The sequence below is a fragment of the Squalius cephalus genome, assembly GCF_949319135.1.
Source record: "Squalius cephalus genome assembly, chromosome: 15".
Taxonomy (NCBI): Eukaryota; Metazoa; Chordata; class Actinopteri; order Cypriniformes; family Leuciscidae; genus Squalius; species Squalius cephalus.
The window spans coordinates 35,310,079-35,327,393 of NC_137136.1; the positions used below are offsets into that span (position 1 = coordinate 35,310,079).

The 17,315-nt window shown below is 37.4% G+C and overlaps 1 protein-coding gene across 5 annotated transcripts in view; it reads left to right on the forward strand.

The window, feature by feature from the left end:
• The first annotated feature begins 2,936 nt into the window (after positions 1 to 2,936).
• inpp5b (inositol polyphosphate-5-phosphatase B) overlaps positions 2,937 to 17,315 on the forward strand; it is a 43,936-nt gene continuing 29,557 nt past the window's right edge. Inside the window, exons 1-7 of one of the 5 annotated variants that reach the window (XM_079895084.1) lie at positions 2,937 to 3,760; positions 4,348 to 4,445; positions 4,532 to 4,561; positions 4,647 to 4,757; positions 4,890 to 4,918; positions 10,557 to 10,694; positions 16,862 to 16,910. In XM_079895084.1, coding sequence (XP_079751210.1) covers positions 10,673 to 10,694; positions 16,862 to 16,910 — 71 coding nt within the window. In that variant the 5' untranslated portion in view covers positions 2,937 to 3,760; positions 4,348 to 4,445; positions 4,532 to 4,561; ... (1 more) ...; positions 4,890 to 4,918; positions 10,557 to 10,672. Of the gene's footprint in view, positions 3,761 to 4,347; positions 4,446 to 4,531; positions 4,562 to 4,646; positions 4,758 to 4,889; positions 4,919 to 9,845; positions 10,264 to 10,430; positions 10,485 to 10,556; positions 10,695 to 14,698; positions 14,814 to 16,861; positions 16,911 to 17,315 lie in introns of those variants that run through there. The other 4 variants (XM_079895086.1, XM_079895082.1, XM_079895085.1 and 1 more) reach the window with 4 other exon arrangements.

Consider the following 17,315-nt stretch of genomic DNA (forward strand, 5'->3'; position numbering starts at 1 on the left):
TACACTATTACAGTGCATACTACACTATTACAGTGCATACTACACTATTACAGTGCATACTACACTACATAATTCAAAACACCAGAGAAAAATCAATAGAGAAAGTACCCTTTTGTTTTTACAAACTTCTCTCAGAGTGTATGTATGTACGTATACATTTTGATTGTAGTCAATCATGTCTTTATCTGAAGCTTATTTCTCTTACTCATATTTTGTTTTGTCTGTAGTACACAGGTTTTGTGCATTCTAAAAATATATCTATATATTTATTGTGACAACCAAGTTTATATTCCATATTACTCAAAAATACTCCAAAGAATTTCCTTAGAATGCTTAGATAATCCAATTTCTGATACTAATTATATAAAATAACAAACTGATTGTTCAAACCAGGCAGATTTCACCTTGCAAAATAATAGTTAAGTACAAACCAGTTAACCCCAAACAAATGAAATACGCACTTTATGCATCTAAATGGAAATTAGACAATGTAAAATATTTATAATGCATTTATAATATTGGACATATAAAAAGCCTGTGGGTAAAACCCATACTTATTAACATAAAGCTTTATTTTTTCAGAGAAATGTGTTTATTAAATGCAGGTGTACAGATCTAAATGCATAGTTTATGCTTATTTTATTAAATGACATGTGATTTCATAACTTTGCCGGATAACACTAATGTACTGACAATATAATAAAGGTCATGATTTTTATTTCTCTGTACTGCTTATATATGAAAACAATGAAATACTGATATATTTATAGTAACATGATATGATAACCAGCTTCATCTTTACACAAGCAATAGATCTTAATAAACTGCTTTTGAAATGAATAAATAAATGCTTCATCTTCTCAGCACCCAGCCTAGCGTTTATTTGTACATTTTCTTGTGCTTTACATTCTCCTAAAAATACTTCTTCTTTTTTTAACTGCTGTATTGGATCAACCAAACCGGTCTATATTAAATCTATATTAGTATATTATAAGGCTTGGGAATTTAGTATTCACATTAATGAAAGAATGAGAGGAGACATATTCAATACTCAGATATGGGTCAAAGATATTACCTTGCATACTACACTACATACAACACATACTACACCATTACACTACATACTACACTATTACAGTGCATACTACACTACACACAACACATACTATACAATGCACACTACACTACATACTACATATACTACACCATTACACTACATACTACACTATTACAGTGCATACTACACTACACACAACACATACTATACAATGCACACTACACTACATACTACACATACTACACCATTACACTCCATACTACATTATCACAGTGCATACTACACTACACACAACATACTATACAATGCACACTACACTACATGTACAACACATACTACACTATTACAGTGCATACTACACTACACACAACACTAACTACACTATTATAGTGCATACTACACTACACACAACACATACTATACAATGCATACTACACTACATATACAACGCATACTACACTATTACAGTGCATACTGCACTACATACAACACAAACTACACTATTATAGTGCATACTACACTACATACTACACTATTACAGTGCATACTACCCTACATACAACACATACTATACAATGCACACTACACTACATACTACACATACTACACCATTACACTCCATACTACACTATCACAGTGCATACTACACTACACACAACATACTATACAATGCACACTACACTACATATACAACACATACTACACTATTACAGTGCATACTACACTACACACAACACATACTATACAATGCATACTACACTACATATACAACGCATACTACACTATTACAGTGCATACTACACTACACACAACACATACTATACAATGCATACTACACTACATATACAACACACACTAACTACACTATTATAGTGCATACTACACTACATACAACACAAACTACACTATTATAGTGCATACTACACTACATACTACACTATTACAGTGCATACTACACTACATACAACACAAACTACACTATTATAGTGCATACTACACTATATACTACACTATTACAGTGCATACTACACTACATACTACACTATTACAGTGCATACTACACTACATACAACACAAACTACACTATTATAGTGCATACTACACTACATAGAACATATACTACACTATTACAGTGCATACTACACTACACAACACAAACTACACTATTATATTGCATACTACACTACATAGAACATATACTACACTATTACAGTGCATACTACACTACATACAACACTTACTACACTACTACAGTGCATACTACACTACATACTACATTATTACAGTGCATACTACACTACATAAAACACATGCAACACTATTACAGCGCATTCTACACTACACATTACATTATTACAGTGCATACTACACTACATACTACACTATTACAGTGCATACTACACTACATACAACACATACTACCCTTATACAGTGAATACTACACTTAAGCATGTGTAGTATGCACTGTAAGGTATACACATTTTAAAAGAGATGTCTGGATAATCTATTCTAGGCTACAACATGTACAGTACACATAACAGAATGCACTGCCTAAGATACTATTTGCCACAATGCAATTGCTTGACTCGACTTTCCAATTCCAGCGTGATGAATAAAGCAGAAGTAATATATTATTTTGACTGGAGTGCCCTGACATATTCTGTTTAGAGAGTGTTCTGTTTGAACTAAAAGTAGTATACTAGTATTCCATACCAAACAGAGCCCTAACCCTACACAGAAAATATGCATACTATTACAGTATGCATACTACATTTCAGAGATAGTAGGACAAACGTGGTGTTTAAAACATACCAGATTCTTTCAGCTAAAATAAAATCCCTATAGCGCCACCTAGTGGATCTGCAGTAAAAGAGGAGTGGGTGGGATTTGAGACCATTGATTCTGCCAAGTTTGGTGTTTGACGGTCAGAAGAAAAGTAATAAAGAAGAGGACAATCAGAAGTGGTTTCATCAGAGACTCTTCTTAAGCGACTACAGATGCTGATAAACTGATGAAGATGAGCTGGATCTGCTGGATCTGCTGCGTGGCACAGAGGGAAGTCGCTGAGGAAACCACGAACACACACACACACGCACATTAAACGGTCTTAAATGACACGTCTTGCGCTTGAAGAAGTATCGGCTCCAGACTGGCTGTGAATAATGGATCAGTCCGTGGCAATTCAAGAGACTTTGGCAAAAGGGGAAAACTGCAAGATAGTATCCTCTCAGCACCGCTATCTCTCTTTCTGTTCAAAATAAAGCCGTGCTTTTGAATCGACTTGCATGTTTTGATGCATAGTAACTTGGTGCGAAACTTTATACTATTTAAACATACCCGGTATAGATCAATCTTTAGTTATAAAGACTATCGCGTAGTCCGTATAATCTTAATTTCTGCTTACAATGCATGTCTTTTTTGAGCATGCCCAGTTTTAAAGGGAAAAGGAAATTTCAGTGTGTAATTCCTGACATGTCCGCCAGATGTCGCCAATTTACAGTAAACTAAAATGGCTGTTCCTCTTGTGAAGTGAACGTAGGTCATCATCCTAATATTTTGGTGGTCGAAAACGTAATATATTGTGTTGTATGAGCGTGTATATATCCTTAGCAGCCGTGCACATGCTGTGGAGTGTGTTTCACTGCGGAATAATGTGAGAGAGAGCAAACTGATCGGACTGGTGCAGCAGAGCAACGAACATGCGTGAGTTCAGACTATCAACAGTAACACTAACATGCAGGTCATATAATGCACAGTTGATATTTTGTATGGGATTAGTGCATGTATTTGAGACTAATATATAATAATGGAAAAATAACATTTTTAAATTGTATAAAAGTTTAAAATGTACAGTCCCTTCTGAGAGGAAAAAAGATGGTAACACTTTACATTAAGGTTCATTAGTTAATGCATTAACTAACATGAACTAGCAACCATTAGCAATACATTTGTTAATGTATGTTTGTTAATGTTAGTTCACAGTGTTAACTAATGTTAACAAGCTTTTAATAAAGTATTAGTAAATGTTGAAATTAACAGTAACAAAGATTAATTTTGTATAAGTGCAGTTCATTATGTTACCTAATGAACCTTATTGTAAAGTGTTACCAAAAAATATATATGAGAAGCCTGGTTATTATACTGATATATTATTGAACCATTATGAACCTTTTAACAATAGCATGTGATATCTTAGCAATAACAGTGTGTTTTTAGTTAATTACATAAGTTATGTAATCTTAAAGACAAAATCAGTTTATAAAGCTGATGATGTTGCATATTTTTTCCAGGTTATTCCTATATTCCCATCGGAGAATGGCCATCACTGGCGATGACGTCACACTGGACGAAATCATACCCATTTCTTATGACTTTTCAGTTGTTGAAGGTAAGACTGAATTATGTAGTTAAAACACCTGAAGGGATACTTTATATGCTGCATTATTATAATGGTTTTCTCTGATATCTCCACAGTTTCGTCTCCAGATGAGCTTGCTGTTGTTGGTGAGGGTTTCATCTCGACAGCTTGTGTATCGAATGTAAAGCATCTCTGGGATTATTAACAGCTAGTTGATTTGTCATTATAAAGGTGCGGACACTCGAGTACGAGTGACGTTTCTGGACGAGGAGTTGGAGCTGAAGTTGCCTTTCGGATCTCAGAGCCGACTGTTCCTCGGAGAAGTCAACCGGGCGTGGAGCGGTAAGACCTTGAACACCTTTAAAACAGCCTGACCAAAGTGCCGTACAATCTCACAAAATTAGACGATGAAATACATAAACTGTCAAGAGAATAAAAGTAGCGTTTTCTGTGCGTTTTCTGTACCAATTGAAGAGAGAGAGACTGAGCCGCACCAAGATACGGTGAGTTTCAGTAATCCAGCCTTGAGCAAATAAAAGCATGTCCTTTAAAAACGTTAACAAAAATCACTCACAAATTGCTTGCATGAGAATTCACAGATAAAGGGCCCAAATGGGTATGAAATAAAGTGTAGCCTATCTGTCTAGAAGAAGCTGGTGGTCCAAAAACCACAATTTCAGTTTTAGATTCATTCTTACCTCCGTGAGCCAGTTCAACAGAAGCCATCACAGATTTGCACAAAACTTTCACACAGTCTCATTTCAAACATCATGGCGATGGATGTTGGTTGGTTTATGTATCTTAGCCATTATTTATAATGGAAGGAGTCGTAGGCGTGTTATCCAAGCATTCATGGCAAGGAAAGCCCCTTATACTTGAGAGAGGCACATATGTGGAGTTTCTGGGTTTCTCCCTCATTCCTGCTTCAAGCTCTTGATAAATTGTGGCGTTTCTTTGTTGTTTAGAAACCAGTATTCCTGTAATTCTTTTGTCTTTTATGAGTTTAATGAAGATCTCTGTCTCGTCTTCTGTCCAAACATACCGCGCCATCTTTAAAGAGTGATCGACTTTTACATATGTCGTGTAAATGCGGAAAAAACTTTCCATTGCAGTTTTGTGAAATATTCCTTTTTTGAATTGCCTGAAAAGCACCTCATGCGAGCGTAAAAACTCTTTTACGATATATGGGAGGTTTTTGAGAATTTGACGTGTTTCCATTGGGCGTATATTAAACAGGTGGTTTAATATATGGTTTAATAAACAGGGGGGGTGGTTAAACCTAGGTATCATCCGCATTAAAATGGTAAGGAATGTTATGCTTCCGAAAAAAAATCAAACCTTTAGGGAGAAAATACAGCGAGAATAAAAGCGGGCCCAAAACCGATCCCTGATGTACACCACAAGTTAATGGTACCAAACAATTCCCAACCTCCACCAAAAACGCTCTATCAGAGAGATTTAAACTAATTAATTCCGGTACCTCGAATTCCTACACACTTACACAACCGTTCGGGCAGGATCACATGAGGGGCTTTCGCACCGGAGGAACGCTTTCATAGCTCCTGGAACTATTGGCAGAAGTTCCCGGATTTTGGTGTGTTCGCAATGCAGGATCTAGGAACGATTTTAGTTATAGGAACTCCTTTTTTAAAACACACAGATTATAGCCTATATATTTACTCCAGAAACTTACTCTACGAACATGGAAAACAGTGATAGATGGACCTCTCAACCTTTACACTGAGGATAAAATCTAATGGGACTTTTCTGCTCTAGTGTATCAACCACTCGCCATACGCTAATAACTTTTCATTCCTGTCTACTTTCTATGCATAACAGTTCTATCTAATAACGTATTAGACAGGACTGTTAGACAGATCGTAAACTAATAAACACGGATAATGCGAGCCCTGTTAGACCCCCGTCAAAATAAAAGTCACAACAACAAGCTTGTCTTACGTCACTTCAGAGTTCCCACTGGCGGTGCGAACGCAACCAGAAAACGTTCCTAAGGGAACCATTAGTTCTCGGGGAACCATCCCGGTGGCTCGTTCCCAGAACTCTCCGGTGCGAAAGCCCCTATGGTCAATGGTGTCAGAAGTCGACTGCAGTTATAGTCACAGGGTTCGTTAAGGTGATCGAAGCGCTTGAAGTACCTGAGTTTGACTTGTTGAAATTGAAGTCCTGGAAAACCCCTGAAAACAGACATATTTATTAAAAGGTACTTGAAAAGAGCTTGAATTATTAAAAGACATATATGTGAAATTATTGCTTAATTTTATTGATAAAACAATCTTTTCACACAAAATTAACGCTGCAGTCATTTTCTGTACGAACCCTGTAGTAATAGGATCATGTGACACTGAAGACTGGAGTAATGATGCTGAAAATCAGCTTTGATCACAGGAATAAATTACACTTTGCTATATATTCACACAGAAAACATCTATTTTAAATGCGAATAATATTTCACAATTTTAGTGTTTTTACTGATTGAAGTCTTTGAACACCAAAAAAAGTAGTGCTTGAGAAGATTTTACAGTATCTGTATGAACCCTGTAACCATTTATAATGTTACAGAAGATTCCATTTCAAATAAACTCTGTTCTTTTGAACTCTCTATTAATCAAAGAATCCTGAGAAATGTATGATAAAAAAAATATGAAGCAGCACAACTGTTTTCAACATTGATAATAATCATTAAAGCTACACTGTCATTTTTTAAGTTGATTCTTAGCAAAAAAACACTTTGTTCTTTCAAAATGATATGTGCTCATTAATGTGTAATTACTTCTACCAACTAATCAAGTATTCTCATAAGTGTAGAATCTGCCATTGAGAATACACACGAGCGAGTCGCTCGAACTGCGGTAGCCATGCTGCGCCTCCATCTTGAAAATACATGTGCCAAAGAGGGACATACTTGGATATTCAACCTTCGCCTTTCGCGTTTTTACACTCAGTGGCGCCGTGACGAATGCGAGAGGGAGATTACTCGCGACTGCCGGCAGATTTGCAATAATACGGCCACTGTAGGAGTTAAAACGCCCTCGGAATGGGAGGGGCTAGAAAGTAATATTCAGTTGGTGGTCATAAACAATTTCACCACTAGATGGGAGAAAATCCTGCACAGTGCAGCTTTAATGTTTCTTGAGCAGCAAATCATCATATTAGAGTGATTTCTGAAGGATCATGTGACACTGAAGACTGGAGTAATGAAGTTGAAAATTCAGCTTTGATCACAGGAATAAATTACACTTTGCTATATATTCACACAGAAAACATCTATTTTAAATGCGAATAATATTTCACAATTTTAGTGTTTTTACTGATTGAAGTCTTTGAACACCAAAAAAAGTAGTGCTTGAAAAGATTTTACAGTATCTGTACGAACCCTGTAACCATTTATAATGTTACAACAGATTTCATTTCTAATAAACGCTGTTCTTTTGAACTCTCGATTAATCAAAGAATCCTGAGAAATGTATGATAAAAAAAAATATGAAGCAGCACAACTGTTTTCAACATTGATAATAATCATTAAAGCTACACTGTGTAATTTTTTAAGTTGATTCTTAGCAAAAAAACACTTTGTTCTTTCAAAATGATATGTGCTCATTAATGTGTAATTACTTCTACCAACTAATCAAGTATTCTCATAAGTGTAGAATCTGCCATTGAGAATACATACGAGCGAGTCGCTCAAACTGCGGTAGCCATGCTGCGCCTCCATCTTGAAAATACATGTGCCAAAGAGGGACATACTTGGATATTCAACCTTCGCCTTTCGCGTTTTTACACTCAGTGGCACCGTGACGAATGCGAGAGGGAGATTACTCGCGACTGCCGGCAGATTTGCAATAATACGGCCACCATAGGAGTTAAAACGCCCTCGGAGTGGGAGGGGCTAGAAAGTAATATTCAGTTGGTGGTCATAAACAATTTCACCACTAGATGGGAGAAAATCCTGCACAGTGCAGCTTTAATGTTTCTTGAGCAGCAAATCATCATATTAGAGTGATTTCTGAAGGATCATGTGACACTGAAGACTGGAGTAATGAAGTTGAAAATTCAGCTTTGATCACAGGAATAAATTACACTTTACTATATATTCACACAGAAAACATCTATTTTAACCCTTGTGCATCAATTTAAAAAAGTTACACATAGGTCCAAAGAGGACAAAAATGTCCATGTAAAAAAACTGTCATAAAAAGTTGAAGCTTGGGAGCACAGACTTGACTTTGGTATCATTTCAAAGAATACCCTTGGCAGATTATTGCTGAAGTTAATTTTTTTTTTATATAAGTAAATCCAAAAAAAAGTTATATAGGTTTAAGTTTATGAAAATTATTTATTTTATATAAAATATATATTTTCTGAAACAAGTTGAACTCTAAAACGGCTAGAAATTCAAAGCCATAAATCTAAATAAGTTGTGTTCCAAATTTGAGGTTGATATCTCAAAAAATGAGCTTTTAGTAAGATTTTGTTTGGGCGCAGTACCAGACTTTCCCCATTGGATGCCAGCAAAACTCCACTGGTGAACACAGTGATTGGATTTTCGATTTGCAGTTGAGATTTTCTTTCTCAAATATTACAAGCACACAAACAACCTTTTTATTTTATTACATACATACAAACCACACTTAGACATCCATACCAACAAACCCACACAATTATCGTTGCATAATTTATCCAATTGGCTCTATAATATGCCGAAGCAGAAAACAGGAATAAAGCGAGTATTTGCTTTATAGGCCTAACCTGAAAAAATGGCACCATCTGATATTTTTTTTTTTAAATGTCAATTTTGAAGCCTTGCCAACAGAATGAAAGCCTATTAAAAAAGATTGCATCATTTTATAGTTAAACAGCACAGGGATTAAAAAATGCAGTTTCAATGGGTTTCAATGGGGCCATTTTTGTCCAAAAGGCGCTGAGAGGAAGTATTTTGTGTAACTAGTGCAAAATAGATTTTTTAAAGGAAATGGTGATGAAATAGTTCCAATAAAAATACACACCCGTGCCAAATTTTATGCAGTTAGCATTAACACAGGCAAAGTGATCAAAAAAACAAAACTGAAAAGGACAAAAATGTCCTTAAGGATGCACAAGGGTTAAATGCTAATAATATTTCACAATTTTACAGTTCTTACTGTATTTTTGATCACATAAATGCAGCTTTGGTGAGCGGAAGAGACTTCTTGCGTAAATCCTCCGACCCCAAACTTTTGAAAGACTTACGAACACACTGAATGGTATTTTACACGCTTTCACATCCAGCGGTCGATCAGATGAGGGGGAATTCACCCTGATGCAGAAGAAAGATAAAAGCAAACCATGACACCATCCACAGCAATCCTGCCGAGCGAGTTGTGCCGTGTGTTTCACGTCTCCCATTCATGCTGATCTGAAACCTGTTGAAGTGAAGACAGGCGTCAGCTGACCTGTTCTGTCACTCATTCACCTGGTGACTTTTGGAGTCATTGTGTGATAAGCGTTTGCACTGACGACTAGCTATCCCGCCTCCAAAGACTGGATATTTCTTCATAAAATAGTGTATAAGTGACTCAGACGTAGTGATTGATGCATCCAGCGCTCTCGACTCTCAGACAACTGTTAGATTTAACACACACACGTCGAGAGAGCGGTGTAAGAGGAGGAGCTTGAGTTCAGGTATGCTGTAGGTCTGTAACACACAGAGGGATCAGCAGATTGTGGATCCGTGTTTTCCTGATCTGAAGGGATTTCGTCAACCTTAAATCAGGGAATAAGTGATGTTTGACCTTCGTGATGGCGAGCTTCAGGGGGAAAGGAAGCAGGAAGAATATTAAAAATTTGCAAGGTAAGATCATAGAAAACCTGTGGTCATATAGAAACTCTGACACTGGCGTGCAAAAGGAAGTTAAACTGGTGTGTGTAGATGTTGCTGATAGTGTGAACTAGTTCTGAGAGAGAGAGAGAGATCAGTGGTGAAGGGGAGAGCAAGAGTTCCTCTTTATCTTTCTCAGAGCGGCACAGACACAACACGAGTCCGCGAATGCACCAGACAAGCATCTCGATGGGGTTAGTTCTGAAACTGATAGAGCTTTAATTCATCTGGGTATAAAACACACACTTGTCTCTTGATCTTTTCAGATGTGTGTGAGCAATATCCGAAGCAAGAGCCGAAGTTCGACTGGCTTGGCAAGTACCGTAAGGCGGCGAGAGGAGCCCGCTCTCAGAGGAAGGCGGCCGGAGCCTCGAGCATCAAGATGAGCCAGATTAAGAAATCTGGTGAGTGTTGCGTTCGCCAGTTCAGCTTTGCATCACGTCGTTGCGTGTGTTCATTACATCACTCAGATCCTCGAGCTCAGGGAACGTGTGTGTAGATCTGCATTTGTCTTCATAACTCATCAGTAGGGTACAGGTTTTATTCGCTTTGGTACACAAGTTAGGTGTACATTTCCAAAACTCTTAGTGCTAATATCACGACAGATCATCAGAAGTGCACTTTTTTCAAACATTTCATCATGTTTTCAGTTGTGTAAGTGCAACACTCAAAGTATCCTTTTCACAACACAAAATAAGAGTTTCATTCACAGTCACTGCCTTTCATAAAGCTCTTACTATCAAACCTTTGATTTGCATCTCCTCTTGTTCAGTTGAATACATTTGTCTATTATTTAATCTAACTGATCTTAATGGTTAATCAGTGAATCGTTTGGCACACCTATAGATTTCTGTAGATGTTGATTCAATACACAGTTTCTATAGAACTTGTTTACAGTTTCTGATATGGATAACCAAATGCAATGAATTCTTTTTACATAAGTGATTTATAGATAATAACCACCACGAAGTTCAAAGTGTGTGCACATGCATGTGTGTGTGTGTGTGTGTGTGAGAGAGAGAGAGAGAGAGAGAGAGAGAGAGAGAGAGATACAGAGAAATTTGCCATTTGTGCGACTGCTGTAAAGCAGAATCGAGTATAAAGGAGAGGACATAGTCGATGACTGTAAAACATCAGCTTGATCAGAGATGCATCAGTAGAAGGGAGACAGACGGCATCAAATACAGTATTTTACAGTACAGTATGTATGCAATACTGTAAATAGACTACCATGGTAGATACGGCCGGATTACTGTAAGTCAGCCTTCATCTGTAAAGGTCCACTACTGTATTCAGTCAAACGGTATAGAGTGAATCATTGCCAGCGAACTCTGTTAGCACAGAACCTCATGCACTTCGTCACAGCTTTGATCACACACTGATAGATACTACTACACACATTATGGATTCAGTTACTTCTGATGTGGCAGAGCCTGTGTTACTGTAATGAATTCAGCTACAGCGGTGATGTGAAACATGTCTCTCGCATTGTTTGCTGTTGAGTGAACTGACTGTTAAAAGTACTAAACTGAGAGAAGATCATACTGTTGTGTTTCTGTGATTAAACCAAATGTGCTCATTACATATTACAATAATCCTGTGTTTGAAACAGTGATTATGTGGACTGAGATGTGTATAACTGTGAGCATGAGATCAGGGTTTGGAGGAATGACCAGCTGTGTTACAAGTGTGATCAGTGTGGAGTTAGCACTAAGAGTTTTGGAAATGTAGACCTTACTTGTGAAAATAGTACCAAAGCGAATAAAAAAACTGTAATGTGTGCACGTGTGTGTGTGTGCGTGTGTGTGTGTGTGTGTGTGTGTGTGTGTGTGTGCGTGTGTGTGTGTGTGTGTGTGTGTGTGTGTGTGTGTGTGTGTGTGTGTGTGTGTGTGTGTGCACGTGTGTGTGTGTGTGTGTGTGTGTGTGTGTGTGTGTGTGTGTGTGTGTGTGTGTGTGTGCGTGCGTGTGTGTGTGTGTGTGTGTGTGTGTGTGTGTGTGTGTGTGTGTGTGTGTGTGTGTGAGTGAGTGAGAGTGTGCGTTTGGTTTACATTACATTGTGGAGGAACCAAATGTCCCCACAAGGATAGTGAAACCTGAGATCACCTCCAGCCAGCGGTCCACGAGGGGAATGGGTTAATAAACACTAAATTATATTTTTTTGAAAATGTAAAAATGCAGAAAGTTTTCTGTGATGGGTAGGGTTAGTGTGTGTGTGTGTGTGTGTGTGTGTGTGCTGATTGCTGATATGAAACGGTGTATTGGCTGTTAATGTTCATCCTCCAGACTCTGAAACGCTTGCGGAGGAAACGTGACCATTGCCTTTTCCATTTGCATGATTTCTCTGAGTAAACAAACCCGTCCGTCCACATGCCGTCATGCGTCACCGGCTCAGAGAAACCAGGAGCTCGTCACATCACAGATCACTTTATTAACCCTCAAACGCCTTATTTTAATATTATCTATACACCATTATAGTGTATAATCGATGTTTTGGTTAAGCTCATTTGCATTTTAGTTTAAGTTGTTTATGTACCTTATATGTGATTATTACACTATACTTAATATACTTACATATACACTATACTTACATCTAGTATTTTATTTCAGCTTTATTTCAGTTTGTTATGTTGTTAACCCTGACCTCAGCCACTCTTTCCCCGATGTAAAGTGTGTTCAGGGTGTGTGTGCATTACGGCGGTGTGATCGTGCTGGGCTGGAATATCAGTGCTGTTGCTGTTCATGAATAACGTACTCGTTATATTGAGTTTTTGTTTGTTTAAGCTTGACAGACTAATGTATCATTTTATTTTTGTGTGGTATTTTAGCTTTATTTTGCAGTGTCCTTGTTAATCACCATAAATCATGCATAATTTACATGCAACTAACCCTGGCCTAAACCACACCCAATCTTAATCCTATCCTTATAGTAAGTAGGCCTACATTAGTTAATTAATATTACTCAGTACTTAAAGGTGGTATCAGCGATTTCAGGCCCAAACATAAATGTTCACATTCATCTAATCTTACCTAACGATCCGCTAGCTGCCCGTCCCATAAGCATGCCGTCATAAAACCACGTCTCTGTAGGCAGCCTAGGCTCTGAGATCTGCACACAAAAACAGTTGTTTTCACCCGGTTTAGCCAAACACTCAAAACCAAAATAAATAGTGTTCCAACCAATCACCGACAGGGGGAGGGTGTTGTGAGGTTTTGCGCTCGTGCACGGCTGCCTATGACGGCATGCTTATGGGACGGGCAGCTAGCGGATCGTTAGGTAAGATTAGATGAATGTGAACATTTATGTTTGGGCCTGAAATCGCTGATACCACCTTTAAATGTACAATTACACTGTAACAAGGACAGCGTGTAAGTGTTTTCTTCTTCTGTGCATTAAATGTCTCCTGGGCTTGTAAAGCGGATGCGATCGCTGCTGAAGGGTTTTTAGCGCAATTTTCCACCGGACAAAATTGCGATTGTTAACTCATGATTTCTGTTCTGTCTGTGCGCACCATCTACTCCTCAACCAGACCACCTAGAGACTTCGGGTTTTCGGCATTATGTTAAGGAAGGTCTAATCTCGGGAACGCACAAAAAAAAAAAAAAAAAAAAAAAAACCCAGGAAAAGATTTACTATCTCTTAGTGTTGTGATCCCATGACGTCAGAAAATTGCGCTAAAACACTCACTGAGTTTTTATTACTTGTTTATTTATTATTATTATTATTATTCACAAACAGGAATTAACATATCATCATTGTTAAACACATTAACAATAAAACCAAGCAGCATATCGTAAACAACACAATAACATAAAAAGAAAAATGTTTATGTATATATTTATATATATAAAAGCAAATTATAACAAAATAAATTACACTCCGGGTATATATTGCAATCCATATACCATATATATTGCCAGTAATTTAGAGAGTTTTAAGGCACCCCTTCTTTTTAATTGTTTTAAGGATTGAAATGAATTTTTTAAATATTTTTTAAATGCTGCAACACATGGAGAAACTTTAATAAATCTACATTTGTGTAGGTAAAACTTGGCTACATTTATTACACAAAAATGTAATATTTTTGTTGTCCAAAAAGACACCAAATCCGATCTCTGCTGCAGTGCAACACTGATAAACACTATCGGCTAGTTGAGTCTGACTCTCAATCGAGTGATCCGTGTTCGACCGCGCGAGTCTGCAAACCAACCTGAGGCGTCATGACGAATCCCGAATCCCACTGGGAAGCCTCTGCTCATGAATAATAAGTGAAAAATGTGATAGTTAAATCAATGGCTCAATTTGATTGGCTGCAAAGCTGACGTTGGTTAAAGGGCGAAGCCTCGTGATTGGACGCTACAGAAAGGTTAGGAGGCGACGTCACCATGGCGTAATTAATATTCATGAGCCAATCCTTCGGCGTAGTAGGACTCCCTGCCAAAAGCTCCGTGTGTGTGTGTGTTCAGTGTGTGAGTACAGTCAGAATGCGAGAACAGGGAGATGTCTAATGCGACTCCACTAAATGGTAAGAAAAGTGCTCTCGGTTAAATATCAGTTTAAACAAACTAAACATACACAGCTAACGTTACATGTGTAGGAAACAACGAGCGCGCGTCTCTTCTGGTCATCCGCTTTTAAATAACTCAGTTCTTCTGGTTTTCACAGTGAAGTGTGTGTGTGTGTGTGTGTGTGTGTGTGTGTTTAGTGTGATACACAGACCTAGACCTTTGATGTAGAAGTATAAAGAGTGATCCTCTGATCTGAGCTTGTGTTCTGTATGAATGTACACCTGACAATCTCACAGTCAGCTTTATAAACCGTGTGTGTGTGTTTGCTTGTATCTTTATTTCCTTTTCTCCATTTGCACATTGTTTATTTATGTGTTATTGTTGGTATACTAATGTGTTATTATGGTGTATTTGACCTTAGGGACCTGCTGCGTAACATTTTCTCTATAAAAATCAGTTTAATATCATTTATAGATACCTTAAATGGAGATTATATGGAATATTTGCTCTTTTAAAATTCATTTGTAAAACCAAAGGACTATTTATATTACATCAGAAGAAATTAAAATGTATGAAAAGCTAATTACATAATCTAAAATAAATATTTAAAAGTCTGGGACCCACATAGAAAGTCTGGGAAATAAAAATCAGATTTTGCTTCAGATTCTGTTTCTATAGGTCATAATCTACGCATTTAAACTCCTTCGTACGGCAGGCAGACTTTCTTCTCTCCATTTTGCTCTTTGTAAATTGTTCTGACAATTCAAAATAATTCTACACATAGGCCTACACTTTATATATATATATATATACACTGTACAATATACTTATCATGATGAGATATGATACATTTATAACGTAAAGATTAAATAAAAAGTGTCTCAGACACTACTGGATATAATAACTTAAAGCTAATTGTAATGCATGATTGTTTATCACGTGGAGTCGTGGACTGATGATTTTAGAAATAAGTATCTCCATTCCAAGGTCACAAAAATTGACTTTTCGTTCAGAAATGACTGCATAATATCCATGCGTCGAATCTGAATCGGTGTGATCAAACTCAACATGAGCACGTGAGGCTTTAAGGTTTAACTAAACTAAAATCGTCTGGTAAGTCTAAATGAGCCGACCGAACTTTACTGTGTTAAAGCAGTTTTAGCTCAAGCCATTGCTTTGACATTTCCTGAGTGTGTGAAAGCGTGAGAAAACGGGCGTTTGTTTTGGCCCCGCCCACATTCCTCTCTATGACATCATCGCAGGGTTCATGATGTCATCACAGTCGGACTCTGACCTGATCTCTCCCACAGATTGCTGTAAGAAACTTAGGCTACACTTTATTTTAAGGTGTCCTTGTTACAGTGTAATTATACATTTAAGCACTGAGTAATATTAGTGAACTACATGTGCTTACTATTGGGTTAGGGTTGGGATGGGTGTTTGGTTGAGGGTTAATTGCATGTAATTATGCATAATTTATAGCTATTACTACAGTAACTACATGCAACATGTGTAACAATGACACTGTAAAATAAATTGTTACCGAAACTGTTTTAAGCGCTTGCAAATACAGCTGCAGGGTTCATACAAGGTGATTAAAGTGCTTGAATTTGACTTTTGGAAATGCAAGTCTTGGAAAACCCTTATGTTTCTGAAAAGCCACTTGAAAAGTGCTTGCATTATTGAAAGACAATAGGCTATATTAGAAAGTAGAGTTTAATTTTAAAACAATCTTTTCTCGCCCGTCTGATACTGAGATAGACCCATTTCAAATGGCTCTGATAATTCAAGTATTTCATACAGCTTTGAACTTTTTAGAATTTGAAACATAATGAAGATATTGTTTGATAAGTGAGATCTCTGATTGTAGTCCTTGAAAACCAGAAAAGTGCTGGAAAAGTCCTGGAATTTCACTTCACAGCATCTGTACGAACCCTGGAGCTGTAGACTGGTTTATTGTGGGTCACGGCTTCAGATTTGAGCGAGTGTGTATTAATGAAGGACTTGTGTGTGTGTGTGACGCTGTGGACTAATCTGAGCTAATCTTCTGTCTCCACGTTTGCAGGGAAAGCCGACGGCGTCGGACAGAAGAAAGAGGACGGTGTGTGTGAGAGGTACGTTTCACACTCTTAGTGTTTACATTAGTTCATAAATCTGCAGTTATAACAGCTTAAACATGATCGTATAGTTATAACATGACTTTTCCTGGCTGTTCTTGATTTAAAGCCGGGCTTATTCAACATCTCGTCGTGGTTTAATGCGGCCGTCCGATTGATCTCGAGGAAATCTCCGCTTGGCATATTTTCGTGTTTCCAAAACATGTTTTTTTATTTAACGCAGTGTGTTTATGACAGTAATCTGCAGACTAATCTACAGTCACCAAAAACAAGATGCATGAAGTCATACAGTGTAGAAGAGAAATCATGATGAGAGCAACCCTTCAGGAAGGAAGGACAGTTAAAGTTTGCTTTATTCTCTTTAAGGAGCATTTTAAATGTTCAGTCCCCAGTTTTCCTCAT